At 42.8% G+C, this 24,509-nt stretch overlaps 1 protein-coding gene and 1 non-coding gene across 3 annotated transcripts in view; both read left to right on the top strand.

Annotated features, from left to right (window-relative positions):
• The window catches only part of USP12 (ubiquitin specific peptidase 12), a 78,516-nt gene extending 56,549 nt beyond the window's left edge, over nucleotides 1-21,967 (top strand). Inside the window, exons 4-9 of one of the 2 annotated variants that reach the window (XM_059042105.2) lie at nucleotides 3,019-3,248; nucleotides 6,955-7,031; nucleotides 7,144-7,227; nucleotides 14,017-14,214; nucleotides 16,716-16,794; nucleotides 18,775-21,967. In XM_059042105.2, coding sequence (XP_058898088.1) covers nucleotides 3,019-3,248; nucleotides 6,955-7,031; nucleotides 7,144-7,227; nucleotides 14,017-14,214; nucleotides 16,716-16,794; nucleotides 18,775-18,876 — 770 coding nt within the window. In that variant the 3' untranslated portion in view covers nucleotides 18,877-21,967. Of the gene's footprint in view, nucleotides 1-3,018; nucleotides 3,249-6,954; nucleotides 7,032-7,143; nucleotides 7,228-11,945; nucleotides 12,238-14,016; nucleotides 14,215-16,715; nucleotides 16,795-18,774 lie in introns of those variants that run through there. The other variant, XM_067016834.1, reaches the window with a different exon arrangement.
• On the top strand, nucleotides 15,905-15,978 carry TRNAR-UCU (transfer RNA arginine (anticodon UCU)). Its single transcript has one exon. It is a non-coding gene; the product is annotated as a tRNA-Arg (tRNA).
• Nucleotides 21,968-24,509: the final 2,542 nt, after the last annotated feature.

Below are 24,509 nucleotides of genomic sequence, written 5' to 3'. Positions count from 1 at the left end.
GATGGAAGCTCTTGGTTTTTGAGGGGTTCCATTCGCGTCCAGGAGCTGCCTGGACACGGAGCAGGTTAGGGCTGGAGTCGGGGTGGGTGGAGAAACCGTGGATCAGGCCATTAGTGGGTGAGAGGAGGTTAGCCATGACCACAGAGGGGTGAGGGTTAAGGGTAGGATGGCCAGATCGTACGAGCTTTCTTGATTGAGGGAGAGTTTTTATACGCAAGTGACAGTGTAGTGGTTTAGGGGTGGCAGCAGGAAGCTAGAAGATGCCAGAGGTTGAAGAAGTGGGGAGTTTAGAACAGAAAGCTCGTATAAGGAACAGCAGACAAAGGGTTGCGAAAGGAGAAAATCCCAAGGATGAGGAAGGAAATGAGGTACAATAATAGTGGAGACTAGGAGACTGGGGTGAGGGGCAGGGTGGTGTTCTTAGGGATGGAGATTATTGCCTTGAGAGGGAAGGGGAAAGGTCGTTGACCTCAGTTACCTCAGCTTTGGTGCACAGACCAGTCCATTGGCGGCACCATCTGAGGGCTCCCGGCATGACTTGGCTTGATCTCGGAGGTGGAGAGGATGGCCGGAGGGTTTGCAGAGGTGCAGGCGTCTCAGGGTGTGGGTGGTGTGCAGTGACTTCTGCCGGAGCACATGGTGGGAGTGGTATCAGATGCTTTGGATGCACTGTCCCTCGTGGGCAAAACCCAGGAGACACGCAGTACAACAAATTAAAGATCATTTAGAGGTGAAGTCCACATGGGCTAATGCAGTAACTCTTAGGACTCAGGGCTTGCTTTTTTTTTTTGGCCGTACGTGGACCTCTCACTGCTGTGGCCTCTCCCGTTGCGGAGCACAGGCTCCGGACGCGCAGGGTCAGCGGCCACGGCTCACGGGCCCAGCCGCCCCGCGGCATTGTGGGATCTTCCCGGACCGGGGCACGAACCCGCGTCCCCCGCATCGGCAGGCGGACTCCCAACCGCTGTGCCACCAGGGAAGCCCAAGGACTCAGGGCTTTTATTGTTCTTAAAAATAACATAGGGAGTTTGTTTAAGGCTAATCAAACCCCTCAGGACAGACTTATAGCAGAGAAGTGAGGTATGGCTCCAGGCGCAGGCCTGGCATCCTTGTGTTGGCCTGTGAACACGCCTGTGAACACGCCTGTGACCAGAGGTGGAGCCCCAGGATGGATCCAGACAGTCTTGCTCTAGCACCTGCCCCTTAAATGTGATACTTTCCAAAGGTCTTTTTGATGCCTAGATTAAAATCTTATTTTCTTTTAATATTCATGAAAATGAATATTTTCACTTGCTCCCATTTTATCTTTATAATAACCTTGCAGAGGAAGATGGTATTCCATTTTAGAGACAGGAAAATCAAGACCTTTTTCGTAACAGTGGGGTTGAATGTTTTTTCATGTGTTTTATTTAAACTTTTGAAGTTTGTTTCTGTAAATTGTTGATTTCAAGTCCTTTGCCAACTTTGTATTTTCTCTTGTGTTGAGATAAACTCTTTATATGTTGAAGATGTTAATAACTTTCAGGTTTCACTGTTTTTAACTTTTTCAGTGAGTTCTAATGCATGGAACTTAGTTTTATGCAGTCATGTCTGTAGCTCTTCTAAAATGTAATTTTTAAATTCCTTTTATTTTAGGAAGGTACTCCCTAAATTTTCTTCTCAATTTCTAGGCTGTCATTTTAAAAAATGTACACTGTGAACTTCCTGGCACTTATTAAATGTTTACGGAAGCTCTGAAGGTGCAGCTTCCTGACTGGGCGCTCATCTGAGTGCGTTGTGTTGGCTGGACCGCGGGCGCCTTGTGTGGCCAGGTGGCCCCGGCTGCCTGTGTGTGGCTCGCTGGGGCCGGATGGCCTGGCTTGAATCCGGGCCCTGCCGCTTCCTGGTAGTGACTCTACCACTTGATCCCCTTTCCTCGCTTGTGAAATACCATTAATAGCAGTGTCACAGGGCATGAGACCCGGCCCCTGAAGTCCTTCCTCTTCAGGCTCAGGGTGCGTGATGCAAGCGCAGGTCAAGCACTTAATGTTAGCCACCCTCAGGTTTCCACGACGTTTACTTATTCCTGTAACCGCAGGGAACGTTGCACAGAGTTACAGACCTCACATTTGGAAGGGGCCTTAGAGATTCTCTGGATTAAATAGGGAGTTCACGCTGCCTTTGTTCCCTAAACCCGACTGCACAGCAGAGTCACCTGGAGGAGCTTTGAAAAGTGCAGGTTCCAGGCCTCATCTCTGACTTAATCAGAATCTCCAGCATGTATGGCCCAGTATTTTTTAACGTTAACAGCTTCCTCTGTGGTTCTTAACGCATTTGTGTTGGCACTGCCAAGAGGTTGTCCAGCTTCTGCTTTAAAACTTTCCATGTAGGGACTTCCCTGGTGGTGCAGTGGTTAAGAATCCGCCTGCCAATGCAGGGGACACTGGTCGATCCCTGATCCAGGAAGATCTCACATGCCGCGGAGCAACTAAGCCCGTGCGCCACAACTACTGAGCCTGCGCTCTACAGCCCGTGAGCCACAACTACGGAAGCCGGTGTGCCTAGAGCCTGTTCTCTGCAACAAGAGAAGCCACCGCAGTGAGAAGCCCGTGCACCGCAACGAAGAGTAGCCCCCGCTCGCCACAACTAGAGAGAGCCCGTGCGCAGCAGCCAAAGACCCAATGCAGCAGCCAAAAAAAAGAAAAAACTGCCATGTTGAAATATTTGTGAAGTAATAGATTAAATGAGTTAATAAAAAGCAGTTGTTTCTTATCTCCTCAGTACATTATGTGTGAGGATAGGTTTTGCTCTTTTCTCATTGATCTATTAGTATTTTTTTAAGATTCTCTTTCATCATAACTTTATTTTCTCCAAATTCAGTCATAATTTGTATATGTGAAAGATACCTATTTCTTATACATTACTATAACAGTTCCAAACATTTCACTTAGTTCTGATAGAATACTGTTCTTTTTTAAAATTTAGTTTTTAATGAAGTTATTAATTCTGAAATAAGTCTCTGTATATTCTTATTTTTAGAGCTTTTTGACAACTACATGCAGCAAGATGCCCACGAATTCTTAAATTACCTACTAAATACAATTGCTGATATTTTACAAGAAGAGAGAAAGCAGGAGAAACAAAATGGTCGTTTGCCCAACGGCAATATTGACAGTGAAAATAACAACAGCACACCAGACCCGACGTGGGTTCATGAGATTTTTCAGGGAACATTAACTAATGAAACCAGATGTCTTACTTGTGAAACTGTAAGTATATCATAAAATTTCGTGCAGAACAAATCGAATCCATTATCTTAAGTGCTCTTTGAGAATGGGTGTGGGAGATGAACTTGAAAGCTGTAGTCCTCAGGTGTGGAGCGTCTGAGTGTGACAGACGTGCTTCTCAGCTGTCTGCTTGTTCGTAGTGAGTCCTGAGGTGGCAGAGAAATACTTGCTGCAGTTTGAACCATTTGAGTTTGTTTCACTACAGGAGACCGTAGAGCCGTATTCTGGAAATTATAGTCTTAGTTGAGCTCGTAAGAAACCTACGGGTCAGGGAAGTATATTCATTTGTTGTTCCTTTTCATGCAATTATGTTTGTTGCTTATGGGAATAAAAACTGAAGCCTGCCGTGTACACTCAAGGAGGGAAACCGCCCACTTGCTGGGCAGCTTGTAAAGGTGAGCGGCAGGTACATCTCTTGACAACGATTTACTCATAGTGTCGGGTAACGCAGGCCTCCTGTTACGTTCTTAACCTTGTCCTGCCTTGACGAATGAAAGGTCAGACTCTTCCTTAGGCACCTCTGTCCAGTTCTGCCAGTGACCCCCCCTTTACAGCACAGCCTCCTCTCAGCACAGGGTCTGGTTTTAGAGTTTAGTAGTTTGCATCGCATGTGGTCACCATGCTTCCTTTAGCCTCCTGCAGTCTGGAACGTGTTCACAGTCTTCTTGTCTTTTATGATACTTACATTTTTAAAGACTATGCCCCTCCCCCTTTTAATCTAACATTCCTCGTTTCAAGTTTGTCTGATGTTTCCTTCTAATTAGATGCAGGTTGTGCATTCTTTTTTTTTTTTTCTTTTATTAATTAATTTTTTATTTTTGGCCGCATTGGGTCTTCGTTGCTGCCCGCTGGCTTTCTCTAGTTGTGGCGAGCAGGGGCTACTCTTTGTTTTGGTGTGTGGGCTTCTCATTGCGGTGGTTTGTCTTGTGGAGGACAGGCCCTAGGCACATGGACATCAGTAGTTGTAGTTGCAGCACGTGGGCTCAGTAGTTGTGGCTCGAGGGCTTAGTTGCTCCGCGGCATGTGGGATCTTCCCTGACCAGGGCTCGAACCCGTGTCCCCTGCACCCCCAGGGAAGCCCGGTTGTACATCCTTGGCCGGGACGATTCATAGTCAGTGTGTGCTCGTCAGGGCGTCACACGCAGGCGCACAGTTCCTCCTGCCCCTCGATGGTAAAGTTGATTTTGCTCTCCCGTTCGCGATGTTGTTCTGTTTCTCCACTTCGTGATGACCCTTTTCTATGCCCTTGTAACTAGTAGGCAGACTGTGGGAGACACAGATATTCTTGTTCCTTATCAAAATCTCCCCCCAGACTTAGCATTCACTGATGCTTTTTGCCCAATCCAGTCTTTACTGTGATGGTTGTACTGCTAGTGTTTTTTTTGGTTTTGTTTTGTTTTGTTTTCGGTACGCGGGCCTCTCACCGTTGCGGCCTCTCCCGTTGCGGAGCACAGGCTCCGGACGCGCAGGCGCAGCGGCCACGGCTCACGGGCCCAGCCGCTCCGCGGCACGTGGGATCCTCCCGGACCGGGGCACGAACCCGCGTCCCCCGCGTCGGCAGGCGGACTCTCGACCACTCCGCCACCAGGGAAGCCCACTGCTGGTTTTTAATAGCAGAGGAGAGTAGCGTGGTCAACTGGAAAAGAGTCCACAAGCTAGAAAAGTAAGGGAAATGCTTTATGGATGTTGGAAAGAATAACATAGTGTACTCGGTTAACTGAATCAGGTAAACTTACACTGGCAGAGACTAATAAGGGACCGTCTTTTTTTTTAAAATAGATTTAAGAAAAGAGTGGAAAGTACAAAGAGTTCCCAAATTGCCCCCCTCCCCACTTCCCCCAATGGTAACATCCTTGGCATTAGTAAGATATATTTGTTGGAATTGATGGGCCAATGTCGATACTTTATTATCTAAAATCCATAGTTTACATGAGGGTTCATTCTTGGTGTTGTCTGTTCTTTGACTCCTCTTTGTTTTGACGACTGTATAATGCGGCGTCAGTCACTACAGTACCCACAGGGAGCTTTCACGCTGTTCTCCACGTATTCCTGCTTCCCTCCTCCTCAGCCCCTGGCAGCCACTGGCTGTTTTACTGCCTCCATAGTTTTGCCTTTTCCAGATGCCATGTGGTTGGAATCGTAGAGTGTGCAGCCTTTTCAGGTTGGCTTCTTTCACTTGGCAGTATGTATTTGAGGTTCCTGCCTGTCCGTTCACAGCTCGATAGCTCATTTCTTTTTACTGCTGAATTACGATTTATTGTCTGGAGGTACCAGCGTTTATCCGTTCACCCGCTGAAGGACATCAAGGTTGCTTCCATGTTTTGACGATTATGAACAGAGCTGTTATGAACATGCATGTGCAGGTTTTTGTGGGGGCGTAACTTCTCAGCCTCCTTGGCTAGTACAGCACTGGGCACACTTGCTGGATCATGTGGTGAGAGGAGTCTGTTCAGCTGTGGAAGGAGCTGCCAGCGAGGCTGCACCTTTGCACACTCCCAGCAGCTGTGAGTGGGAGTTCCTGTTGCTCCACATCCTTATCAGCGTGTGCTGTTGTCAGTGTTTTGGATTTTAGCTATTCTGTTGTAGATGTGTAGTGGTGTCTTGTTGTCGTTTTAATTTGCATTTCCCTGGTGACATACCATGTGGAGCATCTTTTCATGTGCTTATTTGCCATCTGTATATCTTCTTTGGTGAGGTATCTGTACTGGTCTTTGACCCATTTTGAAAATCAGGTTGTTTGTTTTCCTATTGTTGAGTTTTAAGAGTTCTTTGTATATTTTGGATACCAGTCCTTTATCAGGTGTGTCTTTTGCAGAGATTTCCTCACAGTCTGTGGCTTGTCTTCTCATCCTGTGAACCGTGTCTTTGGTAGATCAGAAGTTTTTAATTTTAAGTATTAAATTTTAATTTTAATAAAGTCCAGTTTTTTCCTTCATGGAAGTGCTTTCGATGTTCTTTAAGTGCTTTTGGTGTCGTATTGAAAAGTCATCACAAACCATCAATGGATGTAGAGTCGTTGCGAGTGGGAGGCCCCGGGGACCGAGTCGGAGGCCCCTCCCATTGCATCGCCTCATCTCCTTGCACGTAGGAAAAGTGATGACTAAAGTTCTGTCCTACTCCAGTTCAGATGAATAAATAGTAACTTCATTTTTATAAGATGATTTATTCATAATTCAAACAGAACATTGTTCAATTTTGGGGGGGAATAAAGTCATAAGTGAAGATTATAGTTTGGCATTTTGGGCTAAATTTTTTTCTTAAATGATAAAACAATACAGATATCACATCCTTTGCCAAACATTCTCATTCAATCTTGGCCTGTGTTTTTTAAGAAATAGTGTATATGGTACAGTTTGTTTTATGCTTCACAGTATTACCAAGATTAGGGGAACTAATGGAATTTCACATCACACTAGCCTTTGCCAGTAAGAAAATCAGTCACAGGTGCACTTTGGTGTTTTACTTCTACATATAATGAAAGTTATTCATTCAGTGTCCTTTTGGATAACTTGGGGGAAAAAGAATTCTTTATATACTTAATTATATTTAATAATACTAATAATAGAGTGCACTTAATTCTGTCATTTTGGAACAGTGATTAAAGAAATCAAAGGTTGTAAAGCAATTATACCCCAATGAAGATGTTAAAAAAAGAAAAGAAATCAAAGGTATTTCCCTATCTTTACAGATAAGCAGCAAAGATGAAGATTTTTTAGACCTTTCTGTTGACGTGGAACAAAACACATCCATTACTCACTGCTTAAGGTAAGTGCAGAATTATTTATTTTGACATGTAATGACTGTCTTTGGTTTAGAATATTTTTAAATGAATACCTAATTTTCTGGTATAGACAGAATTATTTTGTGTTTTATACAGGGGTTTTAGCAACACAGAAACTCTATGCAGTGAATACAAATACTACTGTGAAGAATGCCGCAGCAAACAGGAAGCACACAAACGGTGAGTTAGCGTTTGTAACATTTACAGTGATTCTTTGGCAGTGTTGTAAATGGGCTTTTCTAGCAGAAAGCCATCTATGACAATTTGCAATGAGAAAACATTCTTTCTTTTATCACCAACAGCTCAGACTCATTAGGTAAACAGTATTCACCTCTGGTACCCTCAGGTGATTTTCTGCCTTTAGTGATTGTTTACTAATCATAAACCAATACAGTTAAAATATTTTGCTTTTGGGCTTCCCTGGTGGCGCAGTGGTTGCAAGTCCGCCTGCCGATGCGGGGAACGCGGGTTCGTGCCCCGGTCCGGGAAGATCCCACGTGCCGCGGAGCAACTAAGCCCGTGAGCCATGGCCGCTGCGCCTACGCGTCCGGAGCCTGTGCTCCGCAACGGGAGAGGCCACAACAGGGAGAGGCCCGCGCACTGCAACAACAACAACAACAACAAAAAATTTTGCTTTGAAGCTTTCTTGATTATGTAAACTTTTTCTTGGTGAGGAAGGATGAGAGGAAAGTACTTTACTCACCCTCACCCTAGTGTCCACTGTTGCTACATAGGATTTTGTACCCGCTCTCCGTGTGTTATTATCAAGGCGGTATTTTGGTATCAAGGAGTTAAATCATCATCATCATCATCATCATCCTGATTATTTTACTTTTTATTTTGAATCAAACTCAGAAAAGTTGCGTGAACAATACTAACAATGTTTTTTTTACCCTAAACCACTTGAGAGTGAGTTCCTGATATGACGTCCCAAGATCCTGGACGCTTGGGTAGCTGTTTCCTACCAGAAAGGAAGTCTCCTTTGTACTGAATCCATCCAGGTCAGGAAAGTAACACTGATGTGTTACTGTTACCATAGACCTTATTTTAGTGTCACCAGATGTCCCAATAATGTCCTTTATAGAAAAAAGGATCCAGTCCAGACTCACACATGCATTTAGTATTCATGTCTCTTTAGTCTTTTTTACATTTAGAACAGTTCCTTGGTCTTTTCTTGACTTTCATTATCTTGGCACTTGAAAATTACAGATGAGTTATTTTATAGAATGTTCTTCTTTGGGTTTGTCTCATGTTTTTGTATGATTAGGTTCAGGTTATGTATTCTGGGCAGGAATCACACGGAAGTGATGCTGTGTTCTTCTCATTGTGTTCTTTTAAATGGCACACGATTCTAATATGTGTCAAGTGTCAGGGTTCCCAAGACCACTCCTGGATTTGGTGATTGACTAGAAGGACTTGCAGGACTCAGCATATATAGTCGTGCTCACAGCTGAGGTTTATTACAGGGAAAGGGGACAAGTACAGTCAGCCAAGGGGAAGCCAGGCCAGCTTGCAAGAGTCCTGTCCCCGTGGAGTCACACAGACGTACTTAGTTCCTCCAGCGTCAAATGTGACAACATGGGAGAAGTGTTGTCTCCCAGGGAAGCTCATCACCGACTCGGTGGCCGAGATTTATTGGGGGCTGGACAGGTAGGCATCCTCTGCCTGGCATGTACCAAAATTCCAGGCTCCTGGAAGGGAAGCAGGTGTTCAGCATAAACCATATGATTTGCACAGACAGTTGTCAGCGGCATCGACACACACTTGTCAGTTAGGGAACAGTTGGGGACACCCCCCCAGTCAAGTTCCCAGATGTTAACCCAGGACCATCCTTGCACCCGGCCTTTCCGAGGACAGTCTGAGGCCTGCGCTGGGACTCTGTCTTGCACGTCCCGTGACTGGTACTGTTCTCTTTGGACACTTGACTAAGGTGCTGTCTCCCAGGATTCTTCACTGTGAAGCTGTGCTTCTCCCCAGTTGTAATTCGTACGTATTTTGAGATTGAAAGTTTGATGAGAAATGGGGATATTTACAATCTTTTTCATTTTTTAAATCTCAGTGAGGACTCAGGGATTCCTGTCTTATCCCGCGTTTAATGATTGTCTCGTTTATTTTCATGTTCACATTATCCCGATTTGGCCAGCAGGAGCCCCTTCCCGCTGCCTCCTGTGTCTTCTGCCCCGTCCCTTCGTTCTCCAGCCCCTCTTTACTCTCTAGTGCAACAAGATGTCCAGGCTCGCTTTGTACCTTCCCTGCCCGCCACACTGGTACCAGCCGTTTCTCGAAGGAGCCCTGGTTCCTTTTAGGGGGAGAATAACGTTTAAAAACCAGGACCATGGTGTAGGTGTGCTCGTTGCTGTTGCCGTGTCACTGTTCCTGGGCCCCCTTAGTGAACAGAGCTGGAGGACATGCGTGCTCTTGTACGTATGTACACACATTTACATCGGTACTTATTTATCTGTTGGTCTGTCTGTATCGAAAAACCACAAATTCACAACAGTACCTCCAGTTTCATCCAACACCATAGGGTTTATTCTGGTTTTCTCCTTTTTCATATTTGTAAGCCCGTCCTCTGACGGTACAGATTGGCTCCCATGATCCTTATATATTTAATTGTTTGGTCAGTGCCCCTGGAGGTAGCCAGGCTTATCACCGCACCCCTGCCCCCCGAGAAATAAACCCGCATTTATATGCTCAATGATCTTCAACAGATGGTGGTGGGAAAACTGGGTGTCCACATGCAAAAGATTGAAGTTGGACCCTTACTTCATACCATTCACAAAAATTAACACAAAATTGGTTAAAGACCTAAACATAACACCTGAAACTATAAAACTCTTAGAAGAAAACATAGGGGGAAAAAAAAGCCTCACGATGTTGAGTATGGCAGTGATTTCTTGAATGTGACACCAAAAGCACAAGCAACAAAAGCAAAAACAGATAAATGGGACTATATCAAACTTAAAAACTTACGTGCAACAAAGGAAACCACGGAACGAAATGACATGAATGGGAGAAAATATTTGCAGAGTATTAACAGAATGGGAGAAAAATATTTGAAAACCAGGTATCTGATAAGAGTTTAATATCCAGAATATAAAGGACTCACACAACTCAACAGTAGAAACCAAATCACCCAATTCAAAAATGGGCAAAGGATTTGAGTAAACATTTCTCCAAAGCTGACATACAGATGGCCAACAAGCATATGGAAAGATAACATAACTAATTCTCTGGGAAATGCAAATCAAAACCACAATAAGATACCACCTCACATTAGTTAGGATGGCCACTTTCAAATAAAAAGAGAAGATAATGAGTGTTGATAAGGATGTGCAGAAAAGGGAACTGTGCATTGCTGGTGGAAATGTAAAATGTGGCAGCCACTGTGGAAAACAGTGTGAAGGTTCCTCAAAAATATTAAAAATAGAATTACCGTATGATCCAGCATTTTGCTTCTAGGTACATATCCAGAAGAACTGATAACAGGATTTTCAAAGAGATATGTGCATTCCCATGTTCATTGCTCTGGTATTTACAATAACCAAGAAGAGGTGGAAGCAACTTAAATGTCTGCTTGACATTAAGTTTATAAGAGGAAACTGTGGAATTTTATGTACGATTATTAAGCTTTTCTGTGTGGTCAAGACTTGCCCTTTTTCTTTTCTAATATAAACATTTAAAGCTATAAATTTTCCTCTAAATGCTGCTCTGGCTGTGTTCCCACAAATTTTAACACGTTGTATTTGCATTATCATCCATTTAAAAAATCTATTCTAATTTCCCTTGTGACTTTGTCTTTGTCCCATGGATTATTTAGAAGTATATAGCTTAGTTTCCATATTTCAGGGGGTTTTTTGCTATTTTTTTGTTTTTTCTTTTTTGTCAGGAAAATATATCCTGTGATCTCTGTCTTTTGGAATTTATTGAGACTGCTTTCGTTGTCCAGTACATTGGTCAATGTCCAGTTGTACTTGAGAAGAACATGTATTCTTCAGTTTGAAATGGAGTGTTCCATAAATGTTGATTAGATCCATAATTTGGTTGTTCATACCTTCCCTATTCCTACTGACTTTTTTTGTTAGAGAAGTCTGTTAAAGACTAACTCTGTGCATTTATCTGTTTATTTCTTTAATTCTATCAAATTTGGTATTTGGAGCGTGAAGCTTTGGTATTTGGTACTTGAAGATTGTGTCCTCTTGATTAATTGGCCCTCTTTATTATGGAATGTCTTTCTTTATCTCTAGTAACACTCCTTGGCTTGGGTTCTACTTTGTCTGATATTAGAATCAGCCGGAGCCAGCTTTGCTGACTTTGTTAGTTAATGTCTCTTTCCATCCTTCTACTGTTTAAAAATAGTTTTAAATTATAATTAGATATTATCTAATTATAATTAGATAATAGAAAGGTAAATACCTCTTACGTTAGTGCAAAATGAACACACCTTATTGTTTTAAAGATGGAAAAGCAAGAAAATGTATATCATAAATTCATCCAAATTTTAATCATTGGGTAGTAGGTAAATGCCATTAAAAAAAATCTAAATAGAAAATTAATTTATAAGTCAGTTTACAGAAGATAAAAATCAATGTCGGGGACGTCCCTGGTGGTCCAGGGGTTAAGACTCTGCTCACAATGCAGGGGGGCCCGGGTTCGATCCCTGGTCAAGGAACTAGATTCCACGTGCTGCAGCTAAGACCCAGCACAGCATGCGTGCTTGCACACATGCATGCGTGCATAAATAAATAAATAAATAAATATTTTTTTAAAAAAAAATCAATGTCTATTTCAAACTTTAACTAAAAAGGAAAAAAAATGTTCTCTGTCCTCCCGTTTTTTTCTTCAGCATATTTGTCTTTTGGAGAAAACATTACATTGTGAGACCCCTTTTTTAGCAGCAGTGACAGAGACCAAGAGCTCCTTAAGGTCCCCTTTCTCCACACACGTCTGAATGGAAGGAAAGCCAGAACCCTATCAGTCCGTTGGTGGAGTTGGTGGAGTTGGTGTTTCAAGCAGGAAATCAACTTCCTTGTTCTTCTTCTCCTGCACAGTCTCCGTAATGAATCTGACTCGGCTTATGTATGTGTTCATTTCTTCCTGAGCCATTTCAGTATGAGAAAAATGTTGTGAGATAGTCTGTCGTCATCTTTAAAATGTGGCCCCACAAATATTGGTGTTTGACTTTATCCCGTGTCTCTTCACAAGTGTTGGGTTTCGTCTGGGAGGAAGTGCTGCTGGGAGGATCCGTGTTCCTGCCATGTTGTCTGATGGCGCGTATTTTATACGCCAGCGTTTGGACGTGTTCTCTTTTCTCCATTTGCGCTTTTCCCCCTCTGCTCTGGCTTAATTTCTAAAAGCACATTTTTCCTAACCCCCAGGCCATCTGTCTCCTCCTCCTAATCTTAACTGACTGTGTCTAATTCACTGCTAACATGTTTAACACTTAGAAAAACCCTCGTGGGTTTGCACCTCACTGGACATTTTCAAGGGATAGTTTGCTTTTATTGTTTTGAAAGAGTTTGTTTTAGCAACTCTGTACCAGTTTACTTGAACATCTGATGTTTAAGAGTTGGATTACTTTATATATAAATATGTATCTTGACTTTTTTACTTTCCGTAAGTATTTTCCCATGCCGTTTAGAAACTTTCAACATTGTGTGAAGTTGTATAATATTCTGCTGTGTTTGTATTGTAATGTATTTCAGCATTGTTGAATAGCTAGGATTCTCCCACTTTTTCACAACATAAAATCACTCTAGAACTGAATTCTTCTCAGAAGTCTTGTATTTGAGATGATATATTTAGTTTCAATTACTGAGGCAAAGGCCATAAAGGCTGTTAATTTGTGTTGCTAGATTGCTTTCCAGGAATGATTAGGTTTTACATTTATTTTCGCTCATGTTTTCCAAAAGCCAGGTTAATAAACGTTTCTGGAATAATAAGCTGCCGAACCGCATCTAAGATCTGTAGAATGCAGATCTAGAATAATGCTATAAAATGATTTGTTTTCACTTCATTAGAGGCAGAGGTTTAATAAATTTCATTTTTTAATTATGAAAAGAGTTTTGCTTCACTGAACACACACAGAATTCAGTTCTGTAGTGTTTGTCAAGTACCTACGTGTGCTAGATGGAGAAATATAATAAAAGAGATGGTTTCTGTCCATCCGGAGTCCAGACCCTAGAAGAGAGAGACCCGTAATCATCTAAATGTTTCATAGTGTAATAAACTGTACAGATGTGAAGTGAATGTGTAAAGTGCTGATGGAGGGTTGAGGAGAACAGTTATTTGTGCCAGAAGATCAGGCGTCGGCGCTGAAGTGAAATGGAGGAGCGGAGGCATCTCGGGGAGAGGCTGCCTGGAGGGGCCTTCAGGGTGTTTGGGGATGGGGAGGCCCGTGCTTTACAGGTAAAAGCTTCACTCCTGCGTTTCCAGGTTATTTTATTCCCTTTCCAGGATGCAGGCAGCCACTGCTCTTACTAAGGAGCTGTTCCTTGTCTCTGGCAAACGCCTTTAATGGATGGTCTTTAATGCTTTTCTCACTGTCTCCTCCTCTCTGTTCGTTACTGAAGTATGTAGCTGAATAGAACAAATGGATCTCAGCCTCCATTCACCTGCAAAGGAGTGAGTGGCCTTAAGGAACTGGTTTTTCCTGCAGCCGGCACGGTGACCTGTATTCCAGAAGTACAGAGTTCTTAAGCGAGGAATGTACCGTCATATCTCTGTGGGAGCCGTACCGAGTGCTGTGTCAGATTGTGTGGTTTGGTGATGATGCGGGGTGGGGGCCGTCTTAAGACTTGCAGAATTTTGCTTTGCTGATACAAAAGTCATGGGTAGAAATATGCAAAAGCGGGCAGTGCCAGGCTGTGAAAACTATCAACTGTCCCCTGAATCGTGAAGCTTGATAATTCTTCTAAGGACACGGTGAATGTCTTCTATGAAATTTTGTTTTCATGTTTATTTTAACAGGATGAAAGTTAAAAAGCTGCCCATGATTCTAGCTCTGCACCTGAAAAGATTTAAATATATGGATCAACTTCATCGATATACAAAACTTTCTTACCGGGTAGTTTTTCCTTTAGAGCTTCGTCTGTTTAACACTTCAGGCGATGCAACCAATCCTGACAGAATGTACGACCTCGTGGCCGTCGTGGTTCACTGTGGAAGGTAACGGGGCCGTGGGCCGTGCCGGCAAGAGGCTCAGTGGGGGTCAAGTGCGCGCACAGGACGCTCGGGAGCCACTCGGAGGCAGGCCTTCCGGAGGTTTCCGTAGCCCTCGGTGCGGTCTGACGGAAACACGTTTATTTCAAATGGATATTTCAGATGCCTTTGACCATTTCCTTCTTAAAACCTTTATATATTAAAATAGTGTGTTATTGCCTGGATATGATACTTGTTCTTATTATTTAAATATTTTTCTGGGACCTTTCAGTCCTGTTAGTTTTTCTTTTCCTTTTTTTCTTGATTATTGGTAAAAAAAAAAAAAAAAAAAAAAAAACACTGCTTAAAGAGGTTTTACAAAATAAGTTATTTCTGAGATTAATTGGATATGTTCATCATGTTAATGATTGTGAAAAACACTTTAAAAAGGTTTTAGAGATAATCTTCAAAGATAAGCTTTCTGATTTTATAAGTCCGTGTGTTTGTTTCCTGTTAGCCAATATAGTGTACTAATCTCATCTATAGATCGTAATTTATAAAATAGCTCAAAAAATTCTCCAACCACAAGAGTATCACATAGTCAACATTTATATTTGGAACATACAGTCTTCATTGACTGTTTAGAATTTCCTGTAATAATTTTATTTTTTATGTATTTATTTTTGGCCGCACCGTGCAGCTTGCGGGATCTTAGTTCCCTGACCAGCGATGGAACCCAGGCCCTGTCAGTGAAAGTGCCGAGTCCTGACCACTGGGCCTCCAGGGAAGTTCCTCCTGTAATCACGTTGAAACAGGGCACTCATCCTTTCCCCCCGGCTGTTGGAAACTTGTACTTACAGCGTCTTGTACTCCAGCCTCTCAGGAGCTGTCCCTCCCTCTCCCAGCTTTCTGCTCAGAACATGTCAGGACAGCTGGGAGGGAGTCCCCTTCTGGCACAGGCGTTAACCTCCGTGGTCTGTGTCAGCCCGTGTCCTGCCTCTTATCCTCAGCAATAATCTTTGTTTTCCATTTTTGGAGCATTATGTTTCTAAAGTAAGAGTGATGACATCTGAACAGAGGAAAACAATACGGGGTACCTTACAGAACCCTGGTGTAATGATCAGACTGGAGGTTTATTTTAGCATTAAAGGTTTTTTTTTTTTTTTAAGTTTTGAGGTATTTTCCTCTACAGTGAAAAAGTACTCTCTGTGTGTCATTTTGTCACCTAAGATATTCATCTCAACTATGGAATCAAAGATCTGAGGAAACTTGGAGGCAGCTTATTCTTATATCTGAGGTTGCTACTTTTAAAGTAGTATTCACCATAAAGAATAATCTGGGTTGAAGATTACTTCAAAGTCTGTAATATAATAATTGTGGTAGAATTATAATTTGATTTAAAAATTATATATAAGCTTTTATAGTGAGTCATACTTAAACTGGGAGAGGTTAAAAATCTTTGACGTGGGGCTTCCCTAGTGGCACAGTGGTTGAGAGTCCGCCTGCCGATGCAGGGGACACGGGTTCGTGCCCCGGTCCTGGAAGATCCCACGTGCCGCGGAGCGGCTGGGCCCGTGAGCCGTGGCCGCTGAGCCTGCGCGTCCGGAGCCTGTGCTCCGCAACGGGAGAGGCCGCGGCGGTGAGAGGCCCGCGAACCGCAAAAAAAAAAAAAAAAAATCTTTGGCGTGTTCTTTGTAAAGAATTTCTTTTAGGGACTTCCCTGGTGGTCCAGTGGTTAGGACTCTGCGCTTCTACTGCAGGGGACACGGGGTTCGATCCCTGGTCAGGGAACTAAGATCCCGCAAGCCACGAGGCACACCCCCCCAAAAAAAATTTCTTTTAAAAGAAATAATCCCACCTTTATTTTTACATTTTTCTAGATTTCTGTATTCCAGATTTGTTGAAAATGAGATGCAGAGGCAATTAATTATAATGGTGCTAAGAGTGAAGCACTAATAAAGTAAAGCTAGCACTAATAATACTAAAAAAAAGTCACTTGTCTAAAGAAATTTATGAAGTTGGAGCTTGATTTCAGAGCCAAGGATTCGATATCTTTACTTTTTCAAGCATCACATGGCATCTTTCCTCGAGAAAAACTATTGCCAAAGGTTAAGACTCAGAAATAATTCTACACGCATTGTTTTGTAGTTTAATTCAGCATGTTCTGGCTGTGATCGCCTCTCCTCCCCCACAAAAAGGCTAGAAATTTTTATTTAAATCTTTTATAGAAGCAAATTGGAAAATTACTTCAAAAATTATAATTTTAAAAGGCAACTAAGAATTTTATAGTATAGCTTTATATAAAGAGAATACTGGTTATATCTCTCAAAGTAGAGTACTGATCATTTGGTTTTAAAATTGAATGCCAGTTCAGATCAATGTAGCTTGATCTTTGGGGTGAAAGAATAGGTAAGGAATATTTTTATCTGTTTCAGTTTTTCTACTTTATAGAACGTGGAACATAGGGCATAGAAGAGCAATGCTAATAAACTTTGTATAAAATTAACTTTTATTTCTCTTTGTTTTAGTGGTCCCAATCGAGGCCATTATATTGCAATAGTTAAGAGTCATGATTTTTGGTTGTTGTTTGATGACGACATTGTAGAAGTAAGTAGTTTCCTAATTTCTTGTTTTTCTTCAAAGTTGTGTATGTATTTTGCTCTTGACTTTTTCCTTACAGCTTCTCATTGTACACGACAGGTCTTCAGATTGTAGTCTAATTTCTACTTCTTACTCCCTAACATCCAGTCCCATTGCTGGAATGGTCAGCTAACCTTTAAAATGTTTAGAATAGGCACTTCCCTGGTGGCACAGTGGTTAAGAATCCACCTGCTAATGCAGGGGACACGGGTTCGATCCCTGGTCCGGGAAGATCCCACATGCTGCGGAGCACGTAAGCCTGTGCACCGCAACTACTGAGCCTGCGCTCTAGAGCCCGCGAGCCACAACTACTGAGCCCGCGTGCCACAACTACTGAAGCCTGCGCGCTTAGAGCCTGTGCTCCACAACAAGACAAGCCACCTCAGTGAGAAGCCCTCACACCCTGCACAGCAACCAAGAGCAGCCCCTGCTCACCACAACTAGAGAAAGCCCGCGTGCAGCAACAAAGATCCAACGCAGCCATAGATAGATAAATAGACAGATAGATGAATAAATAATTTTTTTTTTTTTTCATGGTATGCGGGCCTCTCCCTGCTGTGGCCTCTCCCGTTGCGGAGCACAGGCTCCGGATGCGCAGGCTCAGCGGCCATGGCTCACGGACCCAGCCGCTCCGCCGTATGTGGGATCCTCCCGGACCGGGGCACGAACCCGTGTCCCCTGCATCGGCAGGCGGATTCTCAACCACTGCGCCACCAGGGAAGCCCGAATAAATAAAATTTTAAAAAAAATGTTTAGAATGAAACAAGGGAAATCTTTCAACAACAGAGCCAGTTTTAAAAAAACACTATTAACAAAATAATTTATTGAGCTGTAAGACACAGTAAAGTATGCAAATTTTAAACAACTTAAATTTTTACATGTGAAGGTACACGTGCACGCACACACGTAACCACCATCTAGATCAAGATATAGTATATTTTCAACACCCCAACAAGCTCCCTTATTCCTCCTCCTGGTCGGTACCCACAGCTTTCCTCCCCTACCCACCATCCTCTGGAATCCACTATTTTGAATTTTATTATGTTACTGTGATTAAATTTGCCTATGTCTGAATATAAGTGGGCTCATCCAGTGTGACTGCTTTTGTGTCTGGCTTTTTTCACTCATCAGTACCTATGCAACTCAATCTCGTTGCCTGCAATAATAGTTCTTTCTTTACTGCTGTCTTATTTTCCATTGTACGGATATACCACGTTAGAAACTTGACTTTTTGTCCATTGTTGACTATTACAAATAAAACTGCCTTGATTATACTTGTACAAGTCTTTTGTTGGACATAGGCCCTCATTTTTCTTGGGTATATTTTAGATTGAACCATATGAAATAGCCATTTTTGTAGGTCCCAAATGGTTGACAGTTAGTGGTTTCCTATAGTTCAGCCTATACCCAGGAATAGAATTGCTGGGTCACACTCAGGGTAATTGTATGTTCAGCCTTAGAAGACGATGCTAGGGGCTTCCCTGGTGGCGCAGTGGTTGAGAATCCGCCTGCCGATGCAGGGGACGCGGGTTCGTGCCCCGGTCCGGGAAGATCCCACATACTGCGGAGCAGCTGGGCCCGTGAGCCGTGGCCGCTGAGCCTGCGCGTCCGGAGCCTGTGCTCCGCAACGGGAGAGGCCACAACAGTGAGAGGCCTGCGTACCACAAAAAAAAAAAAAAAAAAAAAGACGATGCTAAACATTTTCCCCAGCGTCTGTGCCATTTTACATTCCTCCCAGCTATCAATGAGAGTTCCATTTGTTCCGCATTCTCACCAATACTTGGTTGGCATCATCCGTCTTTTTAATTTAAGCCATTTGGATTGTGCAGAGCTGTTTTATGAATGTGAAAATGAAAGGCATTTTTCTAAGAAAGGTTGGAGATTTTATTGGATTTAAGCAGTTCAAAGAGCTCGTTTTTGTACTAACGTTTATGTTTTGCCTCACAGAAAATAGATGCACAAGCTCTCGAAGAATTCTACGGGTTGACGTCAGATATCTCAAAGAACTCTGAGTCTGGCTACATCCTTTTCTATCAGTCCCGGGACTGAGGGAACCGCGATGAAGAGAGACTTTCTGCCTCATTTCTTCTCTGGTTATTCGGGAAAGGATCAAGCAACCAGTTTTCCAAGAAAAGAGAAATGCAGGAAGCTCAGGGGGCAGTAGCGCACTTTGCACACAGTAAAGCAAAGACTGGATTAACACGCTCTTCCTAGCACGGTAGTTGATTGACTGGCTCAGGTATCACGCTGTCTGCGCAGTTCCACACAACAAGGCGGTGAAATCAGAGATGCCAGCTCCTCTTGTAAAACAGCCTTCCAGTAACTGACATGCGTTTTCTCTTCATTAATTGCACCAATAATGATTGAACTCCTTGGGGGTGCAGTGGGAAGAAAAGGAATCTGTGAGGTGGTGCTGACAATTGCAGGAGATGATGTTGAACACACTGCATACGTTTGCCTGGTTGAACACGTCCAGAAGCAACGCTGGGTGGTCTTTTCAAGTGAAAACCAGAAATTCTTTTGGGCCCAACACTTGCAGTTGCCTTCCTGATGTAAAGAAACTAACAGATACTAGAATCCAGTGTCAGGAAGGCAAATACGTTTGCTTCTCTGAAGAAGCTTATAATAATATACAGTATATGTATATCTAGGGAACAGTTGGTTAAAAGTGGCTTTTTGTTTCCCCAAGGGGAAAGACTGGCTTTGTAATTATAATTTTTTTCCTTATTTATTTTACTTAAAACTGGTAGAGTCTAAGTGTTGTATGAAGTGCCCATGATTCTGTCAGTAAATTTGAGCATATTTTTATTAGTTTTTGTCAGTTTAACTAATCCTTTGGTTTGTTTCTGTTTTTAAGGTGAATTTTAAACTCTGTTTTAAATCATTAAGTTACCTTAAGAAAAATTGCAATGAGAGGAGGTACATATTCTTTTTCAGGAGGAACTGATATCTCTGGCTAAATATTTGTCCTAGTTGTCAGTCAGTTATTTTATTCAGTTTTAATTTCAGTAAAATTAAAAACTATCAAAAATTCCCTATCATTGTGGAATGCTCTAAGAAATCCTGGTGCAGTGGTGGTGTGCTGGTCTTGAGAGTTCTTCAGCACTCTGTTTCAGGTGGAGGCCACGTTTGGAAAACTTATGTCATAGCAGTTATGTTATTTTCAAATGTTCTTTATCCTGGAAAGAAGTGATCCATCCCAGCCCCAGCTCCTGGAGAGCTAACAGGCCCTGTGAGGATTACATGTTAATGAGGTCGACCAGAAGTACTTTGAAAGCAAGTCTTTTTTTTTTTTTTTTTTTTTTTTTTTCTTCCCCTTCCACCTTTACAAATGTTATTGGAATTTAACTTTGTGTTTAAGACTTCATTCTGTTGGGAGTTTCAAGAAGTAATACGTGTGATGTAAGATGTATGTCAACCGTTGCAGTTGACACTTTGCCATGCATCGAGAAGTTGTCTGACAGTGGCCGGATGTAACTTGCTGAAAATAATTGAATATACAAGATAATAGCAATCAGGTCTTAGATGTTCTTTATCCATGTTTTTCCAGGCAGTAATCCTTTTTTTTTTAATTGTTGTAATTTTGTAAACGTATTTTACTAATACTGTTGAATCTGAAAAACAAGCAACAAAAAAAATGTTTTGTCTGCTGCTATTATTAACATTTATTATCTGTACCTTCTAGCTCAGGAAATGACTTCACCTATTCGTTCCATGAATAGATCTTCAACAGGGTCACTTAGCTAATTGGGCTGTTGAAACAGATGTGCTGGGAGAAAATGATGATATATTTTGACAGATTGCCTTTTAAGAGACAGTTTCTAAAGCCTTACCCTGGCTGGAATGGTTCTGTACAAATGATATGGCCTGCCTGATCTACCAACATGGCACAGAGAATCACAACCAAGAATGTGGGCAAGGTGTTAGCTGCGGAGGTGGATGCATTTTTTATTTTGAGGGCTTCAGCCAAATTGTCTTGGAATTTAAAGCTAAATTTCTGCAGCTTTCAGTATGGAGACGAGGAGTAACGTGAAGCTGAACCAGTTTTTACTTGCGTTGGGCCACAACGTGTATGAGAAAGATAGATGAAGTCATTTGCATAAAGGTACAGCCATTGGGACACTATGTCGTGTTTGTTTTTACTTTTGCATTTAAAAAAAACATACAGTGAAGTAAAAGCCAAGGTTAAATTTCCTATTAAAGCAAGTTCTAGCGTTGTTTTTGAGTTCCATGGTAGTCACACACTGTTCACGTCTACACCCTGTTTACTAGGATGACTTGGCAGGAGGGGACGATGGGGTGATGGTTCTCAATTTTCTTTTTACGCTCTTAAGTGCAGCTGCATCTACGTAAAATGTTTTGAAGCTTCTCAGAAATACAGTATAGTTTAAAAACATGTAGGGTTAGGGTCGGGGGGAAGAATGCAGATATAGTAAGTAAGAAGAGTGACCCAAATAGAACGTGTTGTGAGGTTGCGTGCTGGTCCGACTGATTGAAATGAGGGGCGGGTTTCAGTTGTAAATGGCGGCTGATTGCTGTCTAACTGTGTACATGTTTGTTGGGATGGCTATCCCACATTTTGTATATTGGAATAAAAATTTCTATAAATTATCATAACTGAAAGTAAATATTCTAAATTAAGTCTCGCTTCCAAGTCACATGGCTTCTGTCTTGGCGGCTTTACCTTTAGAAGTTGGTTCGAGACAGGAGCCCTGAGACTTTAGGCAAAGGGAAGAGGTGGGGAATGTAATATATGGGTCTCGTCGCCTCTAACCATCCGTGTAGGGTTTTTTCTTTCCTTGACGGCAGTAGAAAGACCTCACTTCCATAACTTACTACTCTTGATACTTTCTTTGAAGCTACTTTTCAATAAAGATTCTCTCATGAGGTATTTACCTGGGAGTTGGGAGGCTAAGGCGCTCAGGTCCTGGCTCTTCAGTGAATTTAACTGTGTGACCTTGGGCAAGTCACTTAACCTCTCTGTGCTTCCGTCTCCCTATCTTGTAAAATGGGAGTAATACCTACCTCACAGGGTTGTTGTGGGGATTAATTAGATATAATGTCTGTAAAGCATCTAAGGTTCTCGAAGAAGGCGCTATATAAATACAAGATAATATCTATTAAAGTTGGTTTATTTGTGCTTGTGGGGTTTTGTGTGTTTTTTCCTTTTTTCCTCAAATGCATTTGCAAACTAGAAGTACACACTTCGGACACTGTTACTGGTTTTGCTCAAAAGTTACTACTTTTGTGACCCAAAGAGATTTTCCCAGAACACATCCCATTTGTGTAAAATAGCATTCCATACATGCCTGCATGTTTCTTTGGCACGTACCTTGCATTTATTTGAATTTTTTTTTTTTTTTTTTTTTTTTTTTTTTTTTTTTTTTTGCGGTACGCGGGCCTCTCACTGTCGTGGCCTCTCCCGCTGCGGAGCACAGGCTCCGGACGCGCAGGCTCAGCGGCCACGGCTCACGGGCCCAGCCGCTCCGCGGCACGTGGGATCCTCCCGGACCGGGGCACGAACCCGCGTCCCCCGCATCGGCAGGCGGACTCTCAACCACTGCGCCACCAGGGAAGCCCTATTTGTCTTTATTTAGTAGCATTGTCTTTACAGAAATCCCAAGTTTAGAAATTTAAACGTAGAATCTCAGAGGGCAAAATATCTTAACAGTCACTGTTGCTAGCACCCCGGGTCCCTTCCAGGGTAGTACTTGCTCCTGTAAAATCAGCACATGAACTTGAGAACTTGAAGTTTCCTCAACTGTTGAGTGACTGCTGTTTATTTATCCTCACCATTCTTGGGAACCCTGGCCTGGAGGCGTTCTTGTTTATTCACATCTCTGAAGGACTGTCCTCTCGGAGTGAACACAGTACCTGGAGGTGGGGAACTGAGATAATCATCTGTATCATGTTGAACTTTGAGTAAATGCCATTGTCTGTTTTCAAGAGTTTTTCGTGCACTGTTGAAAAGCCAAGACCACCCCTCCCTTTTTCCAAGTTCCCTTGTCTTCCAGTACCTGTGCGTGTTATTTGAAAGCTTTTCCTCTTCTCATTGATGTGTTTTCTGTGATAACCTTTTTTTTTTAATCTCCAGAGCTGCTGAAATAACCTATCATTTTTGAGTTGAGCATGTGATAGGCCCTGTACTCAGCATTTTATGTTGTTTAAAGATTCATCTTGAAGACAGTGTCTATGAGGTTCATTTTACAAAAGAGGAAACTAAGGCTTTTCAGAGGTTAAGTGATTTTTCTCAGAGTCACTCAGCTGGAAAGGTAGTAGATCCAGGTGTCAGTGGATCTTAACCTCTTGTTTCCCTGTGGAAGGTTCTAAATTACTCTCAGGAATTCTCCCTCAAGCAGCCACTATGGACCCCTGATTTCTGAAGAAACAAGCCTACACTTTCATCATATGCCACTTACTATAATCCACCTTAATAATGGGTTCCTTTCTTAAATTTCCTCACCTGCTGTCAATGATTTGCCCTATAATTAAACTGATCTAGGACTTAATGAAAACGTCATACCTTCTAATTGTTTTCAAAGAAGCAAAACTCTTTGAAGATCAGAAAAACAGTCCCACTCTACTGATAAGTCATTCCCAAGTCTGGATAATTAGCAGAATCACTGGAGGAATTTTACAAACGTTCAGACTCCCGAGATCCATCCCCGGAAGATTTTGACTGACTGGAGATGAGAAATTGAGTTCTCAAGGGCTCCCAGGTGATTCTAATCATCCAGGTTTGGGCCTGTGTTAGAACTCACCTGAAGTTCTAGATCACGGTTTTCTGTAAGCTCACTGCCAATCTGGAGTTGACCTGTTGGGAGCATCGTCAAAAAGTGAAATCATCTAAGGAATACGCACGGGATACTTAAGAGGGACTGAACTCTTGTCTTTACATACAGCATTGGAAGGGCTGCCGTCTAGGGGGTGTTTTGCTTCTAGGGTTGAGTTGCGACAGCAGTGGGCAGAGCAGAAAGGCCCTTAAGTACAAGGGAGAGCTCTCTGTTGGTTCAGCAGTGAGAGAAGATAAGAAATGAAGCCTCGAGCTGACGCGTTTTACCATTGGCAGGTGGGATGCCTAGACTGGCTCAGAGGTTGTGCTAGAAAAACAAGCTCCTTCCCACGTGAGGCTGCAGGGCCAGAGGGCAGACAGGGAGCCATGCATCCTAGGCCAGGGCTCGTATTAGCTCCTGCCCTGCATCCTTTAAAATAGCTGGACATAGGGTGCTATCATTTACTGCAGGGAGAATCTAGATTGCACGGGTCACTAGGGTGGGAAGCACCCCTTCGCCTGTCCCTGACTTGAAATGAGGTAGGTGGGTTGAGCAAAGGCACATGAGGCTCTAGGTTTCAGGTGGCAGGAGTTGATTTCGTATTCCTTCAGTTTGTACGGGCACAACGGCCTTGGGTGAACCTACCCTGCATAAAAGACGCACTCCACCGTCTCTCAAAATACTTTCCTTTGGAGAACACTCAGGTTCTTCAGATTTAGGAACCTCTGAATTGTGGCCAACTTGGTAGAAGGCATTAAAAAGTGACCGATGGGCTTCCCTGGTGGCGCAGTGGTTGAGAATCCGCCTGCCAATGCAGGAAACACGGGTTCGTGCCCTGGTCCGGGAAGATCCCACATGCCGCGGAGCAACTAAGCCCGTGAGCCATGGCCGCTGAGCCTGTGCGTCCGG

Source organism: Kogia breviceps, chromosome 16 (assembly GCF_026419965.1).
Source record: "Kogia breviceps isolate mKogBre1 chromosome 16, mKogBre1 haplotype 1, whole genome shotgun sequence".
In the NCBI taxonomy this organism is placed as follows: domain Eukaryota; kingdom Metazoa; phylum Chordata; class Mammalia; order Artiodactyla; family Physeteridae; genus Kogia; species Kogia breviceps.
Note: the sequence above shows the minus strand (reverse complement) of the source record. Positions and strands in the feature narration are given on the sequence as shown.